General features: G+C 47.8%; 1 protein-coding gene across 4 annotated transcripts in view; it reads right to left on the bottom strand.

Annotated features, from left to right (window-relative positions):
* The window catches only part of TTC7B (tetratricopeptide repeat domain 7B), a 204,657-nt gene that overhangs the window by 24,397 nt on the left and 153,885 nt on the right, over nt 1-26,375 (bottom strand). For 2 of the 4 annotated variants that reach the window (XM_084792568.1, XM_084792570.1), the window contains 3 exons: nt 20,892-20,989; nt 14,019-14,069; nt 6,135-6,275 (listed from right to left, as the gene is read on the bottom strand). In XM_084792568.1, the coding sequence (XP_084648694.1) occupies nt 6,135-6,275; nt 14,019-14,069; nt 20,892-20,989 (290 nt within the window). Of the gene's footprint in view, nt 1-6,134; nt 6,276-14,018; nt 14,070-16,709; nt 16,872-20,891; nt 20,990-26,375 lie in introns of all 4 variants that reach the window. The other 2 variants (XM_084792571.1, XM_084792569.1) reach the window with 2 other exon arrangements.

Raw genomic sequence — 26,375 nt, 5'->3', positions numbered from 1 at the left:
TGCCCCCCCCCCCCCCAGCTCTCTTGTGCCAATCCACAGGGATTGTTCTCGAAAGGATGGTCACTCTCTCTGCCTACACTTCCTGTCATCCACTCCGCTCCTCGGCAGATGGTCTGCACTCCACCAACACTGACCTTGTTTGAGCCCCCAGCAACTCCCTCCCTCTAGATCCACTGCACAGTTTGTCTTTGTCATAGCACACAGGCCCCTGCAGAAGAGTTCTTCCTGGCCTGTACAAGCATGAGGGAGGGACCCAGCTCAGACCCCCAGCACCCATGTAAAAAGCCAGGTGTCCATAACCCCAGCTCTATGGTAGGTAAGCAACAAGAAGACCACGGGCTTGCCAGCCTAACCAAAAATGGTGAATTCCAGGTTCAGTGAGACTCTGACTCAAGAAAGCAAAATAGACAGCTACACAGAAGCCACCTCTGGTCTTCACACAGCAGTGCACACATGCATATAGCACACGCATGCATACACACACAGACATATATACACTCAGACCTCCCTAGTGACTAGTGTTTGTTGCATGCTGAGCTCGTCACTGTGAGATCTAATGTGACTGTTCCAACTTCCTTATTTCACACAGTGGGATGAGAACCAACTTGCCTGTGTCCTACCACTAGCAGGAGGTGGGAGTCACACATAATTCTGACAGTCACATTAGATCACACAGTGACATGCTCAGTATGATGTGTGCTAGCAGTCAAGCCTGTTAATACTCTATCATGGGGGCCTTCATCTTATTGTTTGACTTTTTGGGTCTCACTAAATCCCCAGGTTGGTTTTGAACTGACTTTGTAGTTCAGACAAGCCTGAATTTGCTCGTCAGTTAGTTTGTCTCAATGATGAGATAAGTAACAAACACGTACTCTGAACTGCCCTCCACGGCTCCCTCCCTCGCTGTCTTCGTCACGTCATTCTACTCTTACTGGGAGGGAGCATTTAAAATCCCATCCAGACCTTTTTGACTTGAATAGCTTCTCAGGGCTTCTGGGATTGAGCTCAAAGATTCTCACGTGGCTCCCTGGAACAGCCTAATGTGGATGACCCGACCCTGGCCACAGGCCTTGCTGCCTCCTCTCGGGTCCTAGAACTGCGCTGGCTTTAAGTTTCAACCGAAGCCTTTTTCCTCTCAGGGTGCATGCCACCTGCAGGACCCTTCCGAGCCGTGCTGTGCAGGTGGCGCTGCACCACCCATCTCCCTTGTTCTGCCCAGGGCTAAGCAAGCTCCTGGCCTGCTCAAATGTGCAGGCCGTCTCTAGTGCTTCCTGCTTCTTGCCTTGGCAAGCTGTTCATTCCCAGGAGTCACAGGAGCTGCACTGTTTGTTCCTGGCACTTAGAAGTCACAGGCTTCTGCAACTGTTGTTCTGCATCTGCAGATCCTAGGAAGGCAGGGGCTGAGTGTCTGTCTCCATGACCACTATGCTGCAGAGCCCGCCGCACACCCAGACACTCGACAAAACTACATGGAACAACTGAAGGTGCCAGCAAGGCTGTGGGCTTGCACAGGTCTCGCAACACGAGAGCCTTGGAACCTGAGATGAGGGGCCAGGCAGCTCTGCCTCAGTTGTGATGGGGACCGAACAAGTCACAGAGCTACTGGTGCAGTATCTGAACCAAATATTGTGATAAGGGCCAGCTATACAAAAAGTAAAGATTATTAATCCAAATCCTGCAGATGAAGAAGAGGCTGGTGGGGCAGGGCTGGTCCCCAGGACTCTGCATCTAAGACACTCCTGTGTACTTGCCTATATACCACATGTCTAGAACTTTCTATCTCCTCATGGTGGACAAACCACTGGTGCTTCTATATTCTGCTGATGCAACCTTGTGCTGGCTGGGAGAGGCTGAGGAGGGGAAGGGGTCAGGCCAAGGCTAAAGAAATTGTGACAGTATCACAGCTTCAAATTCCCAGCAGAAATCAAAAACTCTGATCTTGCACGTCTAAGAATAGCTGCTGGTTTCGGCTGTGAGAGGTGCCAAAGTGAAAGCTATAATTATTAGTAAGTAACAAGCAGAGATTAACCACCTACCGCAAAGGCATTTTTAGCTGCCATCCCAATGTGAACACCCAGAAACTGCCTGGCTTGGAAGGGGTCTGGCTGGGCTCTGAGTTCCTGGAGCTGTCTGGCTTTCCCAGTGGACACAGAGAGGCCTGCTGTGTCTGGGAGAGAGGGGCCCACACAGTTCCAGTGGTCTGTGCTGAGTGGCCCCCACTGTGCTCACAGCTGTCTATGGGGGCCCCCTGCTGCAAGGCACAGGGTGCACCCCTGTCCTCTGAGTAGAAATGATGCCACAGGATTCTTGGCACTTTCAGGAAAAAAAGAGCGAAAGTTGAAGAGCTGATTTCTAAGTATCATGGGAAGCTCACGCGCTGTACGAGAAGATGATTAAGTGTAAGGTGGGGGGTAGGGAGGGACAAGCACAAAGAAAACAGAAGGACCGGGGAGGTGGCTCAGCTGGCAAAGTGTTAGTATAATAAGCGTGAGCGTCTGAGTTTAAAATCCTTGGAACTCGCATAAAAAAGCCAGACATGATAGCATGCTGGTAGCATTCCAGCACTGAGGCAGATGAAGGTGGATTCCTGGAACTCTCTGGCCAGTCAGCCCAACTAGTTTGGTGAGTTTCAGGCTTGTTGAGGGGCCCTCCCTCAAACAAACAAACAAACAAACAAGCAAGCAACGATAGCCAAGGTTGACCTCTAGCTTACTTACACACACACACACACACACACACACACACACACACGGCACAAGTGAATTTCCTCAACACATAATAAGTGGCTTATGAGTGAAAAGGAGATGGCTGACGTCTAAGAAAATACGTGGGTAAAAGCCAGGAGCAGCCAATGAAACACAATCTTTCATGTATCCAACTGGTAAAGATCCAGGGTTGGAGAATGTGTGGTATTGGCAAGGAGATTAAAAAAAAATACAGTCACATGCTGTTGGCTGGACTAGAAAGTGGTACAGCTCTGTCTGTGGGAGGTCACATGACTACATTTATCCAAATGAAAGAGGACACATTGACCTATCAGATCCACTCTTTGGAGCTGATCTTAGAGACAGAACAAAACATGTCTGCAGCCGCACAGTGTGAGGAATGAGGAAGACACTAATTCACAGTGCACTGCTGACATCATGATGCTTCCTCCTATGGAATGATGCAATGTAGCTGTGAGAAGTGTAAGCCTGCACCACATGGACTAATGTGCAGTCATGTCCCAGACACCAGAAGGTGACGTGGGAGACGGCAGCAGGGACAAGGCTCAGAATGGGTAAAACCTCTGGAAGGTGCCAGAACTACCACCAGAGTCTGCAACAGGTAACAGGCATGGGGACAAGGGGAGCCTTTTCACTTTACAACTTCCCTGCATGTTCAATTGTGTACCATCAAAGTATGTTATCTAAAAAAATTTATTTAAATAAATTTGTGACATTGGTCTAAACAAATCAAAAAACAAACATGCATGGCTCAGGCAGGTGTTGGCTCCCAGGCTTCCTAGTGAAAGTCGGTGGCCCTGGGGTCAGAGGTTTCCAAGAAGAACAGGAGGTGGTGAGGGAGGGGGCATCTGCTACCCAGGAAGAGAAGTACCCTTTAAAATCAAGTACCCCTGATTTTACATGACCCAGCTGGTCTGTTCTTGAGGCTCATATATCATGCTCACAGTTTTCTTGCCATCAGAAACAGCCAGAAACCCCAATACAGATGGCTGGAACCGGACACTGCCTCAGAGAGACTTTTCTTTCTCGAGAGACTCAAATCCAGGACCACCTCCACCACAGGCTCCCATCGCAAGGCCCACTACTCTTAGTTTACTACAACAACAACAACCACCACCACAATAACCACAACAACCACAACACAGGAACACTAGGGCGTTGGAAGTCAGGGGCCCATTCGGTTTCTCTAAGCCTTGCAGATGTGTGGACTTGTTGAAGCTGACAATGGACACAAAAGGCTGATGTTACCTGGTTTCCATGAGCTGTCAAAAGGGAGATTTATTCTACTTCTCAGAGCAGCCAAGCCCAGGCTGCACAGGGTGAGCGCCAGAGTCAGGAGGAGCTGCCTGGCTCCTTCTAATATTACCCCCTTACGGACTGTGCACAGGGGGATGCTATTGATTGGGACGAGCTGACAAGGCACAAATGCTGAGAAGACTCCTTGGCCTCACCCACCCACAAGACCACCATGCTCACTGCGGGCATGCATGCCCACTTGCACAGAGGCTGGAAGGCAAGGCTGGCACCTGCCCTCCATAATTCCGTCCCAGGGAAGCTGCACCAGTTAGCTAGGAGAAGCCATTATTCTGAGCCACAGTGATGAAACTGCGAAGTTACGCTGAATGCAATCTTTGTCATTGAGTTCTTCACTATTCTGGTAACAACTATAAAATTTCCTTCCCAGGAGTCATGGAAGGCCATGCAAATAGGAGCAACTGCCCTGGACAACTGAGTGGTGACCAGGTTGGGGTGGCGTGTCAGCACTCCCTAGGCCAGTGGTTCTTTGTTTGTTCATAACTATAAATTTGCTGCTGTTATGATTATAATGTAAGTATTTTTGGAGATAGAGGTTTGCCAAAGGGGTAGCGACCCACAAGTTGCTCTAGGCCAAATTTTCTGGCATTTTGTGGTGTCCAGTTTTAAAAGTTCTGGGAAGGACTGGTGACACGGTTCAGTGGGCAAAAGAATCTCCCATCAAGCCTGACTATGTGCTTTCAAAAACTAGACTTCAAGACCAACATGAAAGCCAGCACTCCCTGTGCCAGCCCTGTATGTTCGGCCAGGCCTTCCTAGTCTGGTCATTAAACAACACTTAGTCCTGAGTTCATTGTCCATACAGGTGACTGAGCAAGATACTATCAGAGTCCTGTGCAGGGTCTGGGCTGTTCTGGAGAAAGCTGGAAGTGGCCTTCCTGCAGGCTCTGGCTCTTGGAGGAGCAGGCTAAGAAGAAGGGACAATCACATACATGTATGAATCAGCCCTCTTGCGTACTTAGAAGAATATAATTTGTTAATTTGCAGCAGTTGTTATGGGCTAATGAAGGATGCTGACACTGAAAATGCCGACAGGCTAGTTCTGTGGCTGGCTATGCCTTCACATATGCAAAGCTGCTAATGAGGACACATAAGGTAGGACATCACCCAACTGGCCCAGGGAATGAAGGCACAAATAGATGGACAGCTTGTGGGAATAGGCACCCTCGCTAGCATCACTTGGGCTCCCAGCAATGTCCCCAGTGGTGATGAGCCTGATAAAGGACCATCAGGGTCATACAGATGAAGAAGTAAAACAAGAGACCAGGTTACTTTTCTCAGAAATAGAAATATGGATATACACTAACAGCCATCACTTTTTTGGGGAACTTGCCGCATAAAATGGGGTTGCTCAAACTTCACATGCTATACTTAATTCTGGGATCTGCAGCTGTGGGCAGCCTTGCACAGCCAGCTGACTGCCAGGTGAAGCCAGGGTAGAAGGGGTCATCCTGCCTCTGGGTCCATTTCCAGAGCAGGGGCTGTTGTCAGTGCTTCCCTCTCTGCAGGTTACCGGGAGTGCCACACTGCCCTGCCCTGGCCTGGATAAAGGAATCTATGTCATCAATGCTCCTGTTCCATTGCCCAGAGACTCAGAGACTGGATGGAGAGATGTGCCAAATGTTATCCCCCTTGACGCCAGGAGCCAGGTGATACTCTAACTGTACCATGCAGATGAACAAGCTGAGCTGAGAGGTAAGGCAGAGCTGGGGCCTAGCCAGTGAGAAACAGGATAGGTGGAGTTCACTCTGGAGAGACAGCATGGGGTGCAAGACTGGATCCCTCTATAGTACAAGAACCCCTCACCCTGCAAATCCCTCAGGTGTCCCCAGTCCAATTTTCTATTGAATGCCTGGTCAAGTGAAGTCATGAGGAGGGATGAGGAGATGAAGGGTAGCTCATGGTCCCTGTACAGATGCCATCAGTTTGGTGGTTGGCCACAAAAACTCTTGAGTTCTCCCAAAAGCTAAGGAGTTCTGGGCTAACCAGCCAACTAGGCGCTGCAGAAGCCAGCAGCCTCAGGATCAGCTGCAGCTTGTGGGAAGGATAAGCAGACAGAGGCCCAAAGGGGCAATGGCTGAGTGGGAGTGGTACCTGCATGGAGCCAGATCTGTGCCAGCGTCATCCAGGGATGCAGTGGACCTTGCTTGGGAGCACTGCTCTGCAGAGATGAGGCCACTTCCGACAGTGCTTGCTCCACTCTTGAAGCTGCTACTGATGTGGCATGGACGGAGCCTGTGGGAGGTTTCAAGACTACGTTAGGAGTTAAAGGGGGACCACAAGCCTCATACCTCACCACTGACCCCCTCCCAAACACAGACACGAGTATGAACATATACACACCCCTTCCCCAGGATGCGAGTTATCACTCCTAAAGAAATGGGGCGGGGTGGGGGGGGTGCAACCACGATGGGCTAGAATCTTAGTTTCACCTTTTGCCTAGCTGACCGTTTAGTCAACACACAGGGGCACATGCTGTGCTAAGCACTCTGCTAGGCCAGGAGCTCAGTCCGGCGTGACGTGAGGACGTGAGTGCTGGGGCAGGAGGGAGTGCAGCTTGACACACAGCAGAAACTCAAGGTTAACAAACAGCGTCGGTGACGACTACAAGGGGACGTTACAAAGCACCCAGATGGTAGGACCTAAACCAAGGAACTGCATGGGTGACAGCAGAGGAGGCCATGCTTGTTTCTTGGGGCAGAAGCTGGGGTAGTTGGCTAGACATTCTCAAGACAACCCAGCAACTTCCTAATAATTAGTGCATCTTGCCCTTCAAGAGATGGGCAACACCATGAATGGAGAATCAAGTTCTTTGACTTAACACTGGAGGAAAAGCACATGTTTGCTTCGTATACAGCAGTTCCTGTTCTTCAGGCTAACCCTGGAGTGGGAGAATGGCCTGGATGCTTGGGCTTCGAACACGCACCTGTCTATTTTTTCTTTAAATATTTTTTTTCTTTTGGTTTTTCGAGCCAGGGTTTCTCTGTGTAGCCTTGGCTGTGCTGGAACTGGCTCTATAGACCAGGCTGGCCTTGAACTCACAGAGATCCGCCTGCCTCTGCCTCCTTGAGTGCTGGGATTAAAGGTGTGTGCTGCCAACCAGGCACACCTGTCTATTTTCTTAAACCTGCTTTCTTGAAAGGCTATTGGGACGTATGCCAAGCAAGGACTTAGGAGTGGTGCATGAACCGACATCCTTAACCAGGAGCTTGCTCCTACTTCTTCCCAATGTTCAGTCAGTTTTAGAGGAACAGTTCAGAATCCAGAGGAAGGTTCTCAGTTATTACAACTCAGAAATTCATATACACATTCACCTACAATATTTATTTATTTATTTATTTATTTATTTATTTATTTATTTATGGTTTTCTGAGACAGGGTTTCTCTGTGCAGCCCTGGCTGTCCTGGAATTCTCTCTGTAGACCAGGCTGGCTTTGAGCTCATAGAGGTTATTCTGCCTTTTAAGTGCTGGAGCTAAAGGCATGCACCACTATGCCCAGCTCACCTAAACATTTTTAATATATCATTTATCAGGAAATTCAGCATGGAGACAAACATTGCAAAATTGTTATGTTAATAGCTATCAACTTATGAAATCTACAACAGTGATAACAGGTAAAGATAAATGCTCACTATGAAAATAAATTAAGTTCATTACATATTGGGTAATATAAAATTGTAAACTTAAGAAATATCTCAGTTGGCCTTTATAATATGCTAATACTTAGTCATATCATCATCATCATCACCATCATCATCATCATCATCATCATCATCATCGGGTTACTTATTATTAGCAGGCTTGGCAAACTGGGCATGATATTTCATGCCTCTAATTCCAGCACTCATGAGGCAAGACTGTGACTTTAAGTCTAGCCTGGGCTATACAGTAAGACTGTCTCAAAAAGCAAACACAAAACAAAAAGTGGGTGTTACACTAACAACTGAACATCCATATTGTTTAAGTGTTTCAATACCATAGAAAGATGAACTCTTCTAAGTGCATCTACATCTTTGACAGGGGTTTGGTGGCTAGAACCCACAGTCTATAGAAGGAAAGCATTCTACCTTCCATGAACAAACCCTAAGCCGACTGGCCTTGGAGGACTCTGGAGAAGTCAGAAGCCCCAGGAGGGGCCTTGGGGCTCTCCAGAGAAAACTGTTGCCTGAGAATAAGGGCACTGATGGCATGGTGACACTTCATAAGAGAAACCTGTGAGGCCTGGCTATGAATCTATCCTGCTTCAGACAAGGTATGTTTAGAGTTAGCATTTTCATGAGTGTTTTTGCTTGCACCTTGCTGTACCTTTTATGTGTGTGTATGTGCTTATGTGTGTGCTGGTACATATGCACGTGTGAGTGTGGGGAGCCAGGAGACAACCTTGGCTGTCACTCCTGGAACTGTCCACCTTGTTTTTTGAAACAGTGTCTTTCACTGGCTTAGCGTCTGGAAGAAGTTCTCAAGACTTTTTGGTCTTAGGTCCCTTTTGGATACTAGAAAATCATGAAGAAGGCCAAGAGGGTCACTGGGCCTTGCCTACTGATATTGCCACATTAGGAACTGAAACACACTTAACATGCTCAGTTACTTGATTATCTAAAGATAATGCACTGCAGCTATAGAAAAGCCACACAAACTTTGTTCCACAGTCTACAGATCCCTTGCTAAAGGACCAGTGACTTTTGGGATTAGCTATTTTGTCTTTTGCTAAACAAAGGAACTGAAAGATCTTTAAACCCCTGCCCAAATTATTTTTCTTTGCAATATCTAAAATATGACAGAATTAATTAATGCTTAGTATAATAAGGTCTGGCAAATGATGACGATGGTGGCAGTGGTGCTGGTGAGTTTTAAAGAGCACCCTATACTTTTTGGCCCCATGGACAGCACTTTACACTGTTTAAGTGACAGAATCGAGACTTGATGGGTCATGTAGCCACCCAAAGCCATAAGGCCACTTGGTAAAACTAGGATGCAAACACTGTCTCATTCTAACCCCAACCTCTACATCCAGCCATAAGAACCACCTCCTGCAGGCAGGCTCCAGCCAGCCTCCTGCTGTGTCTTTAGTAAAAGAGGCCTTGGGTCCTTGAGGCTTTCAGATGAGTGTCATTATTACCAAGCAGATGATACGCTTCAAAATAGATGTACCTGCCTTCCTTACTCAATGGTGTGGTTCTAAAAGACATCAAGGTGTCTTCTGTTTAGGCTTTTTCAAAGTCACTTCAGCAATGCCAAGCCCATCCTAGGCATTGGGTAGGTGTTTGTAGAATAAATAAAAGAGTAGCATGGAGAGACATATCTCTTTATGACACTCAGATGGGATTGGGCAGGTTCACAGTGGTTCCACCATTTACTCTAGGACATTCAAAATAAATAAGTCACGGTGGCTCTGTTCTTCCTAATCATGGGGGAAGGCTCTAACCTTCACTGCTCCCAAGGGCTTTTTCAGTGTATCTGTGCCACTTCTGGAAACCTCAGACACAGAGTTAAACACTGATGTCGTTTAGTGAATTCTCCCTGTAATGCAATTAAGCCATTAAATGGAGAGGATGGGGAAGATGGTCAGAAATCCTTTCCTGTTCTCAGTCAATTCCTGGTTACACGTATCACAAGGGCAGAAGGCCTTGCTGTGGTGAACAGGTCTTAGAGAAGTCAGAGGCTTTTAACAGAAGGTAATAAACAAGTGGCCACAGCACACAGGAGTTAGCGCCTACTGTTCTCTGCAATGACATACTAAGAATTCTTCCATTGGAGGAAGGCTAGCAGCACAGCAGCACAGCAGCGATTTTACTGTTGAGCAGAACTGACGTGGCATGCAAGAACCTATAAGGTGGTTGGGGCTTAGGAGGGTACACAGTAGGAAATGCCGGGGCTCTCCATCTATCTTTAAGGAATTCCTTTTTCTCTCACCAAAGCAAAAGCACATCGTGTGTAACCCAGGGGAAAAGAGGAGACAGAGTCTTGGAAAAGAAATCCGAAGGGAGACTAAAGGAAAAATTTCCAACTTGAAATCTAAGACTCTGGAGAGATGTTTCCAAATTATCAGGTTCAACAGATGAGCCAGGCAAGATGCCCAGGCTGCTCTGCATCTCTTATTTATCACATTAACTTGAGAAGCGCTTATCAGTGCTGTAACCCAGGGAACATAGTGCTGTGTGCTGCAGCTGCCATGCCCTGCCAAGGAGATAGAGCATCCCTTCCCTTAGGATACAGCGGCTGGGCAAAGCCACTGTTGGATGAGCTCAGGTGGAGCTGATGGAGGCAGGTGAGACTCTGCCCTAACAGCTGGCCTAAGGCTTGTGAGCTAACTGCTCAAATGGTCCAAAGGGATAAGATGCCCTGAAACCGGGCAACGTGAATTTCCTTGGCCCATGTATTCTGTTACCCTCCTGCCCTTAAGAGAAAAGGCTGTCTGGGCCACCTGGTAAGAAGATGAATGACATTGGAAGACCTGTTCTGATTCCTAAGATAGGGTTTCTTCTAGGTCCTGCTGGGCCACCTTGGGGTGGAGAAGCAAGGCCTCAGACCCCGGGCACTACAGACCCAGGCTCTGAACTCCTCCTGAGGTTTCCTAACACATGTAGAGCGGCTCAGAAACCCTGCCTCAGCCTCAGCCAAGCTCCTTTGTCCAGAAAGAGATGTTTGTGGTTGACTTCATATAGATTTCAACGTGGCAACTGCATATGCACTCTACCTAGTCACCAGAGTTCATCATTCAAAGGGACCCTAAAGCGAACAACTTTGTTAGGTAAAATTAGGAGGCTTAGTTAGGTGTGCTCACCCTGCACATTCCTAACTAGGGGCCCTGAATAAAGGGCGCACACTGCTATTCTGGCTGCCCTCTTGGCTGTCTGGTGGGATGAGACAAGTGGCTGGCGTCAGAAGAGCCCTGCAATTCCTTTCTCTTCTCTTGTTTTCTCAGCATGAAGACGACCTTGTCTACCCAGTGACCTGGTGCTTATCCCAGGGCTAGCAGCAATGGACAGTTGCCATGATATGTATGTGTGGGAAGCATCCTTTAGCAAAAGAGAGGCAGCAGGAGACACAAAGGACTCATCGCAGGATTTGGGGAGCTCTGGAGGATTAACTAGATTGCTTCCTGTGAAAAACACGGGAGAGGGATGGAACATGTAGCTGCCACATCCCATTTATCACCACCTTCTCTCTGCCTCATACTGTTGCAGCCCATGCCTGCCCCCCTCACATCTTTTCTGAGAAGAGATCAAGCCACTCTGGTGGAGCTTGGAGTTCATTTCCCTCTGTCCCCTAACGATTCCATATTATCTGTCAATAGCCTTCATTCGGTGTCTGTTACCTAGAGCCTGTGGCCCCCAAACAATGACAATAAGGAGAGAAAGCAGTCCTTTGTTTTCTGCTTTCCTCTGAAGAACTGGAGATCTTTACTGCAATCTGAATGACTAAGCATCCTGCCTGACAGCCTGCTTAAATCCTTCTCATTTTAATAGGAAAAGACTCTTAAGCAGGGCTCGGAAACGCACCTGTCCAACACTGCAGCCTGCTGGCAGCTGTGACCTGCTAGTCTCCACACCTGCCTCCCCCACACCAGAGCACCCTGAAGAGATCAGCAACAGCTTCAATTTTGGGAGGAGAAAGAGATGAGAGAAGCCACTCCTATTTCAGCCACAAAATTAGCCGTGCCCTTTGCTTTAGATGAAAAGTTTTCGTTCTCTTTCCGTAATCCCCAAGGGGTTAAGATTGGTCTGTCTGTCTTTCCTAGAAGGCCACCCTGCTTCTCTGAGGCAGTGGCTCTTCCACTGTGTTGTCACCCTCTGTCTCCCCTCTCTGTGGCATGTCCATCAGTGGAACAGCAAGGCCAGGGCCACAGCAGCTTAGCAGACAACTGCTGCCTCCCACTGGCTTCCTCTAACAACTGTAGACCTCCGGTCTCAGCAGAACTTCCATTTTACTCCCAAGTGAGGGAGAGACTAAGGGGGCCACACCCACAGCTCCAAGATGAATCTGTTTCCCAGCCACTTCAATGGAGCTCGATCAGTTAGCACAGACACAACGTCTTCTCCCAAGGAGAAGCTCTTTCTAGGGCAAAGCTTCATGACAGGAGCCCACGGGGCAGGGAGAGACAGGGCTATGTCACCTCCAGGGGGCATGCGAGGCTGAGGCGGTAGTGCCAAGGCTGGTGGGCCAAGTGGTCACACAGAAGCATGAAGGGGAGCCATTCACAAGCATGCAGGAGATGTTAGCTGTCAGGTGATCCACACCGGTGGCTCCGGGTTGGAGACAGTACCTTCTGGAGGACTACAGCGGGCAGATGTTTCCTTTCCTCGGCAGCTCGCCCACCTCACTGCATACTCACTTGGCAGCCACTATGTTGCCCTCTGCCTGGGGAGGCTGCTCTAAGCTTAGCATGGTCACCCATCATTGTAGTGCCATGGGGGAACACCTGCCAAGGCTTGGTGATGCCCTTTCTGGACACTCACTGGCTTGTCAATTGCTTATAATTCCATTCAGCCTTCTTGAAAGAAAGGCACCACAGAAGTAATTAAGGAAAATCATATTAAATTAATATTGACTAAATGTAAATAGCAAAGAAAGGTTATAATTGAAAAAGATTATCAGGGCTTTTTAAAAAATGTAAACCTCACAAAATAGTGAAGGTTATCACTAATGTTTTCATACACATATGCTCTTTCAAAAAGTCTTCATTTGTGAGAGAAGGAGGAGAAATATGCCATTTGACTATTCACTTTCAGATTGTGGTACTCATGACAGAAAGTGAAAACCCCCTGCCATCTTGAACGCCCTTCTCCATCTGTCGATGCTTCTGACTACGTCTTCACATTGTTCTGGTTATTCCCCTCTTCTGGGAATTTACTCCCCAGCAGGGCAGCAGCCTTCACTTTCTTAGGAGGGTTGGAGCCAAGAGCCCCAGTCAGCACTGTTGGCTTTCTGACATATTGGGAGAGGGACTGAAACTTCATAAACCCTGTTCTCCCCAACAGCAACTGCTAGGGCAGCCAAGAACAGGGCCTCTAGGGTGCAGGCCTTCAGACAGAGAGGCGGTGTGGAGGGGTCCCTGTCCTCCCGGACTCATGCAGTCTCTACAGACGTTCCGTTTGCAGAGTCCCATCTTCCAGAGCTACATCTCAAGGAGAAAGGCACATGGCTGGGCCTTAAAATAAGGATCAATCACTGTCACACCACACAGGGGGCATGTAGCTGTAGGTGTTTTACAGACAAGGAGAAATCTTCTTTTGCAGAACTGGCCATTCTCAAAGACTTGGACTTGTTCTATGAAAAGTACTTAAGTCTTTTGTATAAATGTAGCAAGTCTCAAATGAAGACTCTTAAAGGCTTTAATATAGCCTAGTTTTTAGAAAATCAAATTTAAAAAAAAACAACAAACCAAAAAACTTTCTCAGAGAGGTTTAGTTTAAAGGGGCCTGATGGTAAAATCTTTTTATAATGAGCTGTAATAAAAACGCACCTATTTCCTATTATGGATTACTTTATTTGTTTGTGTGTGTGTGTGTGTGTAGAATATATGCTACATGTTTACATGACTGCTGAGGCCAGAAGAGGGCATCAGAGCCTCTGGAGCTGGTGTTCCAGGCCACTGTGAGCCACGTGATGTGGGAACTGAGTCCTCCAGAAGAGAGGAAGCACTCTAAACTGCTAAGTCATCTCTCCAGCTCCACTGTGGAAGGATGGAGTCACACAATTCCATTAGAGGTACTTCTCATCTGTTCTGGGCCCCTAACGCAGGCGTTTCTCCTGCCTTCCTTCCTCTGCAGTCCTCAGGGCAGCACTGCCTCCATTGTGTTGACTCCCCGGAGTCTCAGGCAGTGTGCCCGGGTGGTGGAGTGGGCAAGCAGGTGACAGTGAGATGATCATATCCCAACATTCCCAACACTCGAAAACCACAGTAGACATTCAACAGTGGAGGGAAGTGTGACTCCGGAGACCCTGAGAGGTTAACAGATCAGAAGACTACTTACTAACTGAAAAGAGGGAGGGGAAACCATGAAAGTGTGCTTCTGGAGAGCTGCCTTGGGACAACAGATCAAACCAAAAATTAAAACCAAGAACAAAACAGTTGAAAACTCAAAATTAAAGCTTAAAAACCAAGAAGGTTCTAGTAACCTTCCAACTATAAGTCTGGCTGGCTGGAATCAGATTTTATTTTTCCACTAACAGTGATTTTTGTTTTAAGTAAAGAAAGCCAATCAGGCATCCCCTTCCACACTGGCTTGTTCACCCAGCGCATGGAAACTGACCAGTTCGTGCCGCAGGCTTTGTTTCCAGAGCAGGAAATTCCAAAAGGAAGAGAAAAACAATGAAACCAGCAGGTTTTCCATCTCCCCACATATATAGCTCTAACCCTAGGTCCATTGGAGCGCAGAGCTAGGCTAGTTTTCATCCCTAGACAAGAGGGTTGACACTCCTTAAAATTAGATCAAGAAACTCTATTTTCAGTGGCTTTTCTTCTCAAACTAACAAGTGCATCTATGAGGGAGAAAAGAGCCTTGGGAACAGCTGGTTACCAGCCAGGCACTCCCTAAGGACGGGACAATGGCTCATGGCTTCACTGAGAATAACCACAGAGCACTGGCAGGGGCATGCCATATTTAGCAGGAAGCCCAGTGGGTGCTCACTGCTCCAACAATTTACTAATTAGTTTGATTTGAAGGGCCCCACTGGAAGAGCCATAATTTCAGAAGAAACTCAGGGGTCTTTGGATGATAAACACTGGCGCACAAGCCACGGGTGGCTGTGCAAACAGATAATATTGTTCTAGAGCCACAGGGTCTCATTTAAGGAAATAAACTCAACAGAAGCCAGTGTAAGAGAAAAAACTTTTTTTCTTGAAAAAAAAAAAATCAAAGTTGGCAATTGCCCCTAGGCACTGTATTAAGAGAAGTGCTGGTCTGAGGTTCATAAAAAGATAACATTAACAGTTTATAAATATTACCTTTATCTTCCATTTCATAGAGTTGGGGCTGCCATAAAAGCAAAGCTTGAAGTTTGCTGTATGCAGATGAGTGAGGTCAATAGTCACAGCTGTAGTGAATGTGGCTTTGGGTGGCCTTTGTTCCTGCCTGTATGGAGGCTTACATAACAGCAGCAGCCACCCTAAAGAGCACACCAGACAGAGTGGGCCCTCCTGGCAGCAGCCTGCTATGGGCTTTTGTTCAGCATGTAATAGCATTTGGAACAAAGATGAGCCTTATAAATCACAGACGCAGATTAAATCTGCCAGCACTGCTGGCAGGAGAGTGAACATTAAATAAATGAGTGAAGGAAAGCAAGGCCAGGCTCTCCCAGTGAGCACCATATTTAGGTCCCTTTTAAGGACTTCACCAACCAGTGTGTTTCACTTTAATATGGGGATTTTTTTTTTAATTGACCAGTCCTGGCACTTCCTAAAGTAGATTTTCAAAACTTCTGTATTATTTAAAATCAAGATTAGGCAAAGGTGCTGTTCTGTCACTACATATTTTCATGATAGAAACCCTGCATCTCCCTTCTCTGCAATTGAAAACCAGTTTCCAGCACCATTTCTCTGTAACCTGCTGGCATTGGCCTTGTAGTGGAAGGTTCTGGGGTGCAAGAGCTCCATCAATGTTGATAGGCAGGTGTTTTCATCTTTAGAAAATGGCTTTCAGTCTGGCATGGTAGTGCATGTCTTTAATCCCAGCAGCTGGGAGGCAGAGGCAGGTGGATCACTGTGAGTTCAAGGCTAGCCTGGTCTACAAAGAGAGTTCCAGGATAGCCAGGGCCACACAGAGACACCCTGTCTCAAAAAATAAAACAAACAAACAAAGAATATGGCTTTTACTATTATATATGGTTGCTATTAATTAACTTCCAAATTGAAATAAAGACATTTTTAGGGTTATTTGCAAAATACTATAGCTTGCCTTTTCTTTTTTTGTGTGTGTTTATGCATGTGTGTAATACACAGGTTACACATGTGTATAAGTCCAAGTTTTTGTGTGTATGGGGCAGAGATACTCTCAGGTGAGGTTTCTAGCTTGGTTTTGTTTTGAGACAGGGTTTCACTAAGTAGTTCTGGATGACCCAGAGCTTGTTATGTAGACCAGGCTGGCCTCAAACTCACAGAGATCTGCCTGCCTCAACCACCCAAGGATTAAAGGTGTGTGCTGCCACACCCTGCATGTCACCTGCTAGGTGCCTACCTTATTATTTTTTTATTAATTTATTCAGATTACATCTCAATTGTTATGCCATCCCTACCTTATTTTTTAAGACAGGGTCTCCCACTGGTTTGGAACATACCAAATCGGTAGGCTGGCAAGCCAATAAGCCTCAGCAATCGGCCTGTCTCTGCCTCTCCAACACTGCGGTTCAGCTGCAGAGCCATCTATCTCTTCAGCCTTGACTTTGCTGTAGTAACACCAGTTCCCTGACTTTATGCCTACCCCAGGAAAGCACAGACGGATCCAGGAACACTCTGGAAAAGCTTCACTTTCCAGGGGAGATTAGACTGACCTGTGCTCTTAACTTTCCTTCTGTCCCCAACAGTTTCGGATTCTCAAATAAGCAAGGTCTTCCCCAGACGCACTGAGAGGGTTTCCTAGCCAGCTTATCAGTTGGAAGATTATCAGAAAACAATAACACAGGCAAATAAAGGGGGTCTAAGAAGAAAGGAAAAAAACCATGTTTACAGAGTGGAGTTTCCGGGTGGGGGCCTGGGTCACTGAATGAGTGAGCAGCAGGGGGCCACACAAGGACGTCAGGTTTGGGATGAGAATGAAGAGGAGAGGACACAGACAGGTGGAGAGGAGACTCGGTTCTTGAGAGAGAAGAGGAGGAGGAGGAGTCTGACACTAAAAGTGAAAGAAAAATAAAGAAAGAATGAAAGCAAAAAAAAAAAATGTTTATAAACACAAAGAAAAAAATAAACTAGCTTTTAATATACTCACATAAGCTGCAAAGAAAATGAGGTCATGTAATACAGTCACTCCTCTACTTGAATAGGATACAAGTGCTTTTCAAAGAAAACAAATCTGTTTTCCACTGGTTATTTAATTGCTCTGCAACATCATAGAGTAAAAATAACTCTGATTTACCTGGGCACAGATTCAGCAGTGTTGATCCACTGAACATAATCCATCTTTAATCTACAACATGCAGGGCCTTCAGCAGGATACTCTACCCTTCTTGACTTCTACAGTTTTGTTTACCTAAGAAGCACTTATATAAAGTTCACTTGGAAACTCAGGTCTCCCAAGGTGCAGTGGGCTGCGTGCAGTGACACGTGGTGGTCCTAGTGTTATGACAATGGAACGCTAAGCTTTTTGAGTAGTCTCCTTTTGTGTGCACTGGTCGGCCTTTTGGAAAGGAAGCTTGTACTGCAGCCCTCAGGCCTGATGCTGGGGGCTTTGGGGTGATGAAAAGACCACCACAGCTACAGCCAGAAACCTTGCCAAACAAAATGCACCAGACTTTCTGGTTAAAAGCCATTTTGCTTTGGTAGGTGTTTGGTGAGAGTCACCCATGATTAAAGATAAGCCCCTTTGCCAAAAAAAAAAAAAAAAAAAAAAAAGATAAGCCCCTCTATGCCGGGTGGTGGTGGTGGCAGCACAGGCCTTTAATCCCAGCACCTCGGAGGCAGAGGCAGGTGGATCTCTGTGAGTTCATGACCAGCCTGGTCTACAAAGGGAGTCTAGGACAGTCAAGGCTATACAGAGAAACCCTGTCTCTAAAACCCCCTTCCCCCATATCCTGTTTTGAAGGCAAAAGAAAGAAAACTAATCGCCCCCCCTGCCATTTCAAGAACTACAACACAGTCCAAAGAAGAGACAATGACTCATGCCCTCAAAACTGTCCCTCTGTTGATTCCTTCTTTTTGTTTTGCTTGCTGGGACCTACTCGGGGAAGAAGTGAAGCCAGGGAGACAACAGAAGGAATGTCATGTTCTCTAACTGGGGCTTTTGTAATACTTGTATATGTATGTGTATATACACAAATGTTTAACTTAGTGATGGGAATACTAGTTTCTCTATTATGGTATATTTAAATTCTAGAGAAAAACCAAATATATATCAAAAGAGTCCATGTGCAGTGGGGACTTCGGGCTCTGTGGCCCAGAGTGGCAGGATCAAGACAATGTAAAGTTGCTTTTACTTTCACCATGGCCTCTTTCTGATGTCAGCAATGTGTGAAACTGCTTGTGCTAGATGCCCTAGGTTTAGGAAAATAGGCATCAGGCGTGGCTATCAGTAAAATCATGCTGCCACCTGTCAGCACGGTTCTGGCAGACAGAATCTGCTCCCAGAGCCACTCCTGTGAAGCAAAGCCAGGCTGACCTTCCTTTTCTCTCCTGCTCTGTGGCCCAGTCTTTCCTAAGTGAGCAAGGCTGCAGTGGATGCTCAAGATGAGCCAGCGTCCGCTAGCACCACAGGAGCCAAAAACTGCAGCCAAGGAAGAAAAATGCCTGAGACGGTGCTGGCTGAGTGAGAATCCCGAATGTAAAGCTTGAGGTCACGGAGCACCGCAGAGGCACTGTCTCGGCTGTGTGGGAGGGGAAGAGCATCGTGGCTGTGGAGCACACAGCTGCAGCTGCTCCGATAAGGGGATGGGAATAATGCTTGCACATATTTGGAAGGGTAATCAGAAAGCTGCTAAGCGTGCTGCTTTCAGGAAGAGGGTGATGCTGGTGGAGGTCCACCATGTAGACAACACTTCTCCACGGCACACCTCCAGGTGTCTTTATGATTCAGTTGCAAGTTGTATTTTCTCTTTAAATGAAACCAAACTGAGAGGAACAGATAAGATCCGTGGGCAGCTGAGGTAGATGGACTATCTACAGAGGCGTGTGACTAAGGGAACTGTGCCCCCAGATACCTCACAAGGAACCAAAGAAAACTGGCTTTTATTAATTAATGCAGAGGCATCATTTCCACCCGTCCTAGGTCTTCTGACTTACACTATCATCTTAAGAGTGTTTTATGCTCACTGACAAGACTCCCCTTGAGAGGGCCTCCTACCTCCCTGGTCGACCTGTTAAAGGAGGCCGTGTAAATAGCCCTGGTCCACAGCAGGCCAGATGAAAGGGGTTTTGGAGAGTTCATTTACATAGTGTAATGGGAAGGTCACTGGAAGGTGTCTGGGATGGGGTGGTCTCCATTGCTGTTTGGAACCAGAAGCCCAAACTCCAGAGACTTGGATTTCCTTGGACTAAGAGGCCTTCCCAAGCGGTCAGCCCCATGAGTGTCACTAAGTGGAGAGGGGAGAAGAAACACCAGCCATGGCCATGAGGTCCATGATGTTCCCAGGAGCAGAGGGCAGCAAGAAAAAGGGCTTGACTTTTTTCGGTAGCTCTTTGTTATTGATAAACAGCATTCATTCAAGTCTTGGGGCCTCATGAAAAATTAGGAGAAGCCAGTGGAAAAAGAGGTTTTGATTCATTGCGGCTGTTCTCATGGGAACATGAGGAAGAGGTCAGAGGGGCCGACAGCTCTCAGCAGCCACAGCAGCCCTTTGGAATCAGCCTGAATTTCAGCAGTGGCCACAGTTAGTGTCTCTGGCTTTCCGCTCTCCTGTCCCACCTTCACCTCATTTTGGCCACAGTCAACAGTCCGACCTTTTCTTTCTAGAAGGGCCTTAAAAGGCAGCTGGGATGTGTGTCCACAGAGCATGCCTTTGCCCACCCACAAACGCACAGCCTGGGGTGGGCTACTCCAGGAGTTGCCTGTGGTTACATGAGCCTGCCTGTGGACAGTACCAGATGGCCTGGTTAAACTCTATCAAAGCACAACTGCGTCATTTCCTGGGCCCAGTAAAACAGGAGGGCCCAAGGTCTTTGGATGGAACTTCTTGGGCTGATTTTCAATCTGGTGGAAGGGAGCCTTATCAGGAAAGAGTCATCAAAATTCTACGAGATGGGTCCTGGGAGCACCACCAGGCTCCTGAGGCCCACTCCTACCACTCAGCCAGCGGTGCACTTTCCAGAGGATGGGTCCAGGTTTTCTTCAGAAGGGCTCTGCCAGGAGCTAGGATGGCTCACAAGGACAAGAAAGAGACCCTGGGGCTTCTTCTGAAGTCAGCCCATAAAGGCTGAAGCGAGTCATATAGAGACCTAGGCTTACAGCGTCCCTGTTGGGTGATCTGGGAAGAAATGGCAGAAGCTGGTTCTAATGGTGTTCTGGAACTACCTCTAAGGCTCTAAGTGGAGTGAATTTCATTATGTTTTGTGGGTCTGTGGGGTCTCCAGATTGTCAATGACGACCCAGCATTACTGCGGGAATTGCCTGTTTGCAGCTATGAAAATTAGGGAGGTGTGCTTTCTTCCCTGCACCCAGGGAGCTGTGGACACACGAGCATGGAGCACACTACCCCCAGAGGTCTTTACCAGCCAAGCAGAAACATTTGCTCACAGGCAGTAAGAGCTGTGGGCTACCACGTGAGGCCAGCAGCACTAACTCCGAAGGCCCTGCCACCCAGCAGCGTCTCCTGCTGGAAGCTTGTGTGCTTACATATGCAACTGATTAGAAGTCAGAATGGCTGATTTCAACAAGGGCCAAAGCCTACAGGAGCCAGAGCAGGGAGGAAACTACCCACTTGCAGTTTTAAAGCTCAAGTTCCCCAAGCAAAGGAAACAGATTTAAGAGGTAATCTGGGTAAAAGAGATTATTTTCCTCACCGTGAACTGACACTGGAACATGAGGCTGAAGTACATCTCAGTCAAGTGCCCACTTATCTGCCTGAGGCCCTTCCCCACAGTCCACCCCACCCCCTCTCCCCTCCACCCCACTCCTGGCCTGTCAATCTCAAACACCACCCCAGCACCTGATCCCACCTTCTGCTCAGCCTCACCTCACCCCCCTCCGGCCTTTGACTCTCACCTGTCTCAGGATCGCTGAAGTCTGGCAGAGTGATTGTATTAAGCTGTCGTCTGTCAGCGATGGTTCTGTCTAAGAGGCTGCTCCCACGTCCAGAGTCACTGCAAAACACACTGTTAAAGTCAGTCACCCGAAAGAGGAAGGTCAAGCTGGCACAGCAGGCTGAAGCACAGGGCACCTGTGTGTCTGGGGGTGCCTCGGATCCTTCCACACCTGAAGGTATCCTGTTCCTGTGGCTTCAGTGTTGCATGTCCCAAACACAGTTTCAGCGATGCTCCAGATCCCTGGAGCTTTTACTCTTATGCCATTATAATATGTGAGAGAAGACTCGACAGTGAGATGGCTCAGCCTGTACAGCACTTGCCACCTAAGCCTCTCACCTGAGTTTGTCCCCCAGAACCAACATGATGGAAGGAGAAAACTAACTCCCCCAAACCGCCTTCTGACCGCCGCAGATGTGCTGTGCTGTGTGTGCACCTGTACACACATGAACATCTTGTACACAAAGAAAGGAAGGAAGGAGGAAGGGGGGAGACAAGCAGGAGGGAGGAGGGGAGGGGAGAGGAGAGGGCGAACTCTTCTAGTCAGTTTCTCTGTCCTGACAGGGAGAGAATGGCTGCATTCTGTGCCTTGAAAGTTTCAAATGAGTGTATCCAGCTCCTTCCTGCATGCACTACTCTTCAAGATGTCTTCACCAACCACACCAGGGCTTTGACCTCTGTGGCGTGAGGGACATTACCCAGATCATGTCCAGAATCCTCTAGTGTAAAGGCCCGATCCAGATCAGGCACAATAGACTTTCTAGGACAATCACTCCCAGGGCAGCTGCTGGATTTGAGGTGTCCTGGGCCCGCTTTCCAGTGTGATCAGTCACGAACTTGAGTGTGTTCCCAGATCAATTTGAAATCCCTTACATGGCTAATACCCCCACCTAATACATGAGGAGAGAGGGTGGTGTGAGGCGCTTCCCTGAGCAATCCCAGCAGAGGGCTCAGAAGGCTGGCTCCTGGGAACTTAGGGGAAAACACAGCAGGTTGGGGTGCCTGCCTCCAGAAAGCCACGCCCACCAGCTTCCTGCACTGCCCATCATTCTCACTCCCCTTTCTCCAACTTGGCTTACAAAGCAGGCATGGCATCACTCACTAGCACTGTCACATGGACCCACTGCAGGCTGAATGGGGGGGGGGGGAGCAGGGGAAGCAGCTAAAGGACCTTAGCCTTTACAGGCTCTAAAACACAGGTACAAATTACTGTTGTTGTTGTTGTTGTTATTATTATTATTATTATTGTTCCTATCATGACAATGTCTGGGACTCTAGGAGAGATTTTTTTCCTAAGACATTTGAAATCTACAATAAAGGAACAATTTCCTTCCTGTGTGCAGCTGCTGCTGCTCGAAAGCAGCAAATAAGATTTGTTATGAACCTTAACACAGTTTACAGGCTGCAATTTCCATGTCCAGAGACGTAGTTAGAGAAACACAGGAAGCCGAGGAAACTTCACTCACTGCAGACTGTCAGCCCGCACTTATTACATCATCCATACAGGCTTGCTGGAAGCTGCACTACTAATTATTTCCACACTGGGAAACAACAACAACAATCTCCCTTAGCAGAAGACAAAGCAAAATCCTGAGCACCATGGACTGAAGGTTTCTAATACTGGTCTGTCCGCATAGTGTTTTTTAATATAAACAATCACAAAGGGTTAGTGATCTGAATATTGCAGTGGCTGCTCATCCAGGCAGTTTCCAAAAGGCTTTGTTCTCTACATAATGGACTCTGGAACACATGAGGTACTGATAGTGCAAAGGAAGGAAGGCGCTGCCTGGGCACCCACTGGCCCACACTGGGAAGTGCTGCAGCCATCAGGCAGCAGGTTCCACCTCAGCAAGTTTCAGAACATGAGCTTGGCTGCCAAGCTTGATGTTTGGAAGGACCCAAAAGCTGGGGTCCCAGAGGCCTGATGGGATCTGAGCTCTTATTCTCTGTCTCTTGCTAGTGAGCCATCACTGTGAGCAAGGCCACTGTACCTGGGGGGCTTTTCTGGCCAGATGCCATAGGATTATCCTCCTGCACAGGACTGGGTAAGGATGAAGCAGTGTGCAGATAGAACATTCTGGCAAGTTATACCTTCCAGGCACACATGTCCTGCGTTGCCCCCTTAAAAACAGCATAACAAGCAACTATACATCATTCAAAACTGGGATGCCTTTTCCTCCATATTGGATGTTTTCTTTCTAGATAGTTCCTTCTCACTGACTTAAAAGCCTTTGGGACTCTATTTGGGTACCTCTCATGAACCATTTCACCTCTCCTCAGCCTGCCAGGAAATCTCCTAAGGGAGATGGCAGGAAGGATAGGAAACCATTCCTGGTCAGTGGTGCTAAAAAGCAGTTTCAGGAGAGGAAATCAGGAGGTCCCCACGCCTCCATACGTATATGTGCACCTCCGGAGAATCAATGTTCCCGTTAGGGATGAGAATTCGGAGTACAGTAAACAACAGTTACTTAGAAATCCTTCTACAGCTGCAGAGGCTAAACACAAGAGACAAGGTGGTGGGGGAGGGAGACCAGGAGTCAGAACCCTGGAGCTCCTAGCACAGCCTCCTCCAGCTCCTAGCACAGGGTGTGATACACACTACATATTTCATCCAAGGGAGGGGCTGCAGACAGAAACCCACAGCAGAGGCGGAAAGGAGAGGGGTCAGTCTTGCTTTGGCCCAGCATTTTCTCACTGTGCTCTTTCCCTCCCTGTTGGAATGTTAGTGTATATTCGGTGCCACTGTACATTGGAAGTATATGATCTGCTTTTGATTTGGATTTGCAGAGGGTTACCATTATGAGATTGCATGAATTCAGAAGAGATTTTGAACTTTGGGCTTTCAAACATTGTTGATTCTATGATAGACTAGGGGACTTCTGAAGTTGGACTTAGTGCTTTTTTTTTTCTTTTGGCATTATGCTATGACTACAAAGCTATAGGAGCCAGGGAGTGGGATACTCTGGTTTGAGTACGCACAGCTCCCATAGGCTCATAGACTTCAATGCATGGTCATTAGAGAGTGGCACTACTTGAGAGAGATTAGGAGGTGTGGTCCTGTTGGAGTAGGTGTGCCCTTGATAGAGAAAGTGTGTCACAGGGGTGGGCTTTGGGGTTTCAAAAGTCCAAGCCGAGTGCAGGGGTCTCTCCCTTCCTCCTGTCTGTGGATCTCGATGCAGAACTCTTAGCTATCGATTTCTCCAGCACCACGTCTGCCTGTGTGCTGCCATGCTCCCTGCCATGATAATGGGGAAACCGCTGAAACTGTAAGCAGGCCCTAGGTAAATGCTTTTTTTTTTTTTTTTAATAAGAATTGCTGTGGTCATGGTGTCTCCTCACAACAGAGCACTGACTAAGCTAGGGCCTACTTTTCTCTAGCCTCTTGGTCTGGGCCCTAATCATGCAAACTCTCTCGCTCCTAATCACGCAAGCTCTCCTCGCTCCCGACCACGCAAGCTCTCCTCGCTCCCGACCACGCAAGCTCTCCTCGCTCCCGACCACGCAAGCTCTCCTCGCTCCCGACCACGCAAGCTCTCCTCGCTCCCGATCACGCAAGCTCTCCTCGCTCCCGACCACGCAAGCTCTCCTCGCTCCCGACCACGCAAGCTCTCCTCGCTCCCGACCACGCAAGCTCTCCTCGCTCCCGACCACGCAAGCTCTCCTCGCTCCCGATCACGCAAGCTCTCCTCGCTCCCGACCACGCAAGCTCTCCTCGCTCCTGAGCTTCACTTTTTGCAACAATAAAAATGAGTGTGATGCAGCATGGCATCTGCCCGTGTGATTTGGCTTTTCTGAAGACAGAATGAGAACACGCTCTGTAGAATTAAAGGGCCCTACCAGAATGCTGGCAGCTATTAAAAGGCCTAAAGTAAAGAAAATATGCATCTCGGTGTGTGTGTCAACTGTAAATGCTATTTGTTGGCAAGTGATTGAAATGGGAGTTAGGGAGAAAACAAGTTTCTTCCGACCATGAAATGTCAATTTATGGCTAAGGACAGAGAAGGTTCACAGTGATCAGAGGGGGAACGAAGCGATTGACAATTTAAAAAAGGAGAAGAAGAAAAGAAACTGGTTGTCATCAACAGAGGCAGCATGCTGTCATGGAGAGAGCTGTGGTGTCAGATAGCCTTGGGTTTGATGGTAACTCCACTGCAGATTTAAGCTGGAAAACTTGGGTGTGTTGTGCGGCCTCCGTTAGCTTCAGCTTTATTTCCTCTAAAGTAGGAGTAACAGTAGCTATCTTGCAAGGCTAATGCAGGGATTGAAGGCAGCACACAAATGGCCCAGTATGGTGCTGGAACAGGGAGGTTCTCAGTGAAAGTAATGCTACCATCCCTGGCTGAAATGCTGTGATTCGGAATGCTGTGAGCCCATGGGGACCTTCCTGGTGAGATTCTGGTCAGATTGATGCTGTTCTGAGCAGCTAAGTCATTATGGAGAAGAATTAAGGGGCTTTACTTTTCACTAAGAGAGAGAAGACAAAACCTGAGTCAGATCCCTGTCCTAAATGCAGGGAAAGAGAATCCTGGCTCTGGAAATGACAGATTTTCACCAAATGTGCACTGGGGAGAACACACACACTTTGCTTAGAGCAGGGCCTGCAGCCTACACCTGCAGGTGGAACCCCATCAGTCCACGCTGTGCAAGGCTCAGCTCAGTGGTCCACGCTGTGCAAGGCTCAGCTCAGAGGCCGGCTTCTACTGTGCTCTCCCTCAAGCAAAGCTACAGAAGGAAACAGCTGATGAGAACACAAAGTTGGGACTACTCTCAATCTGGCCACTGTCTTCCTCCACCTCCTCCTAGTGCCCTGAGGGACTGTGTGGAGCTTCTGGATAAGACTGGGAAACCCGGACAGGTGGAGCAAAGGGGCTGCCTTAACTGAGCTCGCAGAGGCAAGGGCAGCGGAGTCAGGCAGCTGGCATAGACCTACTGCCCTGGACAGAAACCAACTGTGCTGTAAAAAAATCTTCTCAGTTTCATTTATTTTCAGTAAAGGATGTTTCTCACATCCTTGTTATCTTGACTCTACCTTGTGCTAAAGTCCATATGACCTAAAGACATCTTGGAGGTTGCATCTGGGGGCTTTGAAGTGTGCAGACTCTAGAGCTAGCCCCCTTTCAGCATGCTGCATTTTCTAGCCAGTGTCACTTCTCACCCCAGCTGCCCGAGCATGCCTAAATCTGTGCAATGGTGAGGGCTGCTGAGAAACATTTATTTATATCCCCAAGAAAATGAAGTTGAAATAAACAGACAGGGAGCTCTGTGAATGTCTGCTCGGCCTCTGCCCCACGCCTGAGGCTTTGGGAGGGGTCATCTCCACCCCAGGCAGGAACACCCTGCTCTGGCCCTAAGAGATCTTTCAAGGAAAGAAGAGTGTGGCCAGCGCCCAGGCATTCGGTTAGGTATTTTTAAAGGCTTTCCAATTCTGCTATTTTTTTCTCTGCAC

This window comes from Acomys minous (assembly GCF_964271855.1).
Source record: "Acomys minous genome assembly, chromosome: 8".
In the NCBI taxonomy this organism is placed as follows: Eukaryota; Metazoa; Chordata; class Mammalia; order Rodentia; family Muridae; genus Acomys; species Acomys minous.
Note: the sequence above shows the minus strand (reverse complement) of the source record. Positions and strands in the feature narration are given on the sequence as shown.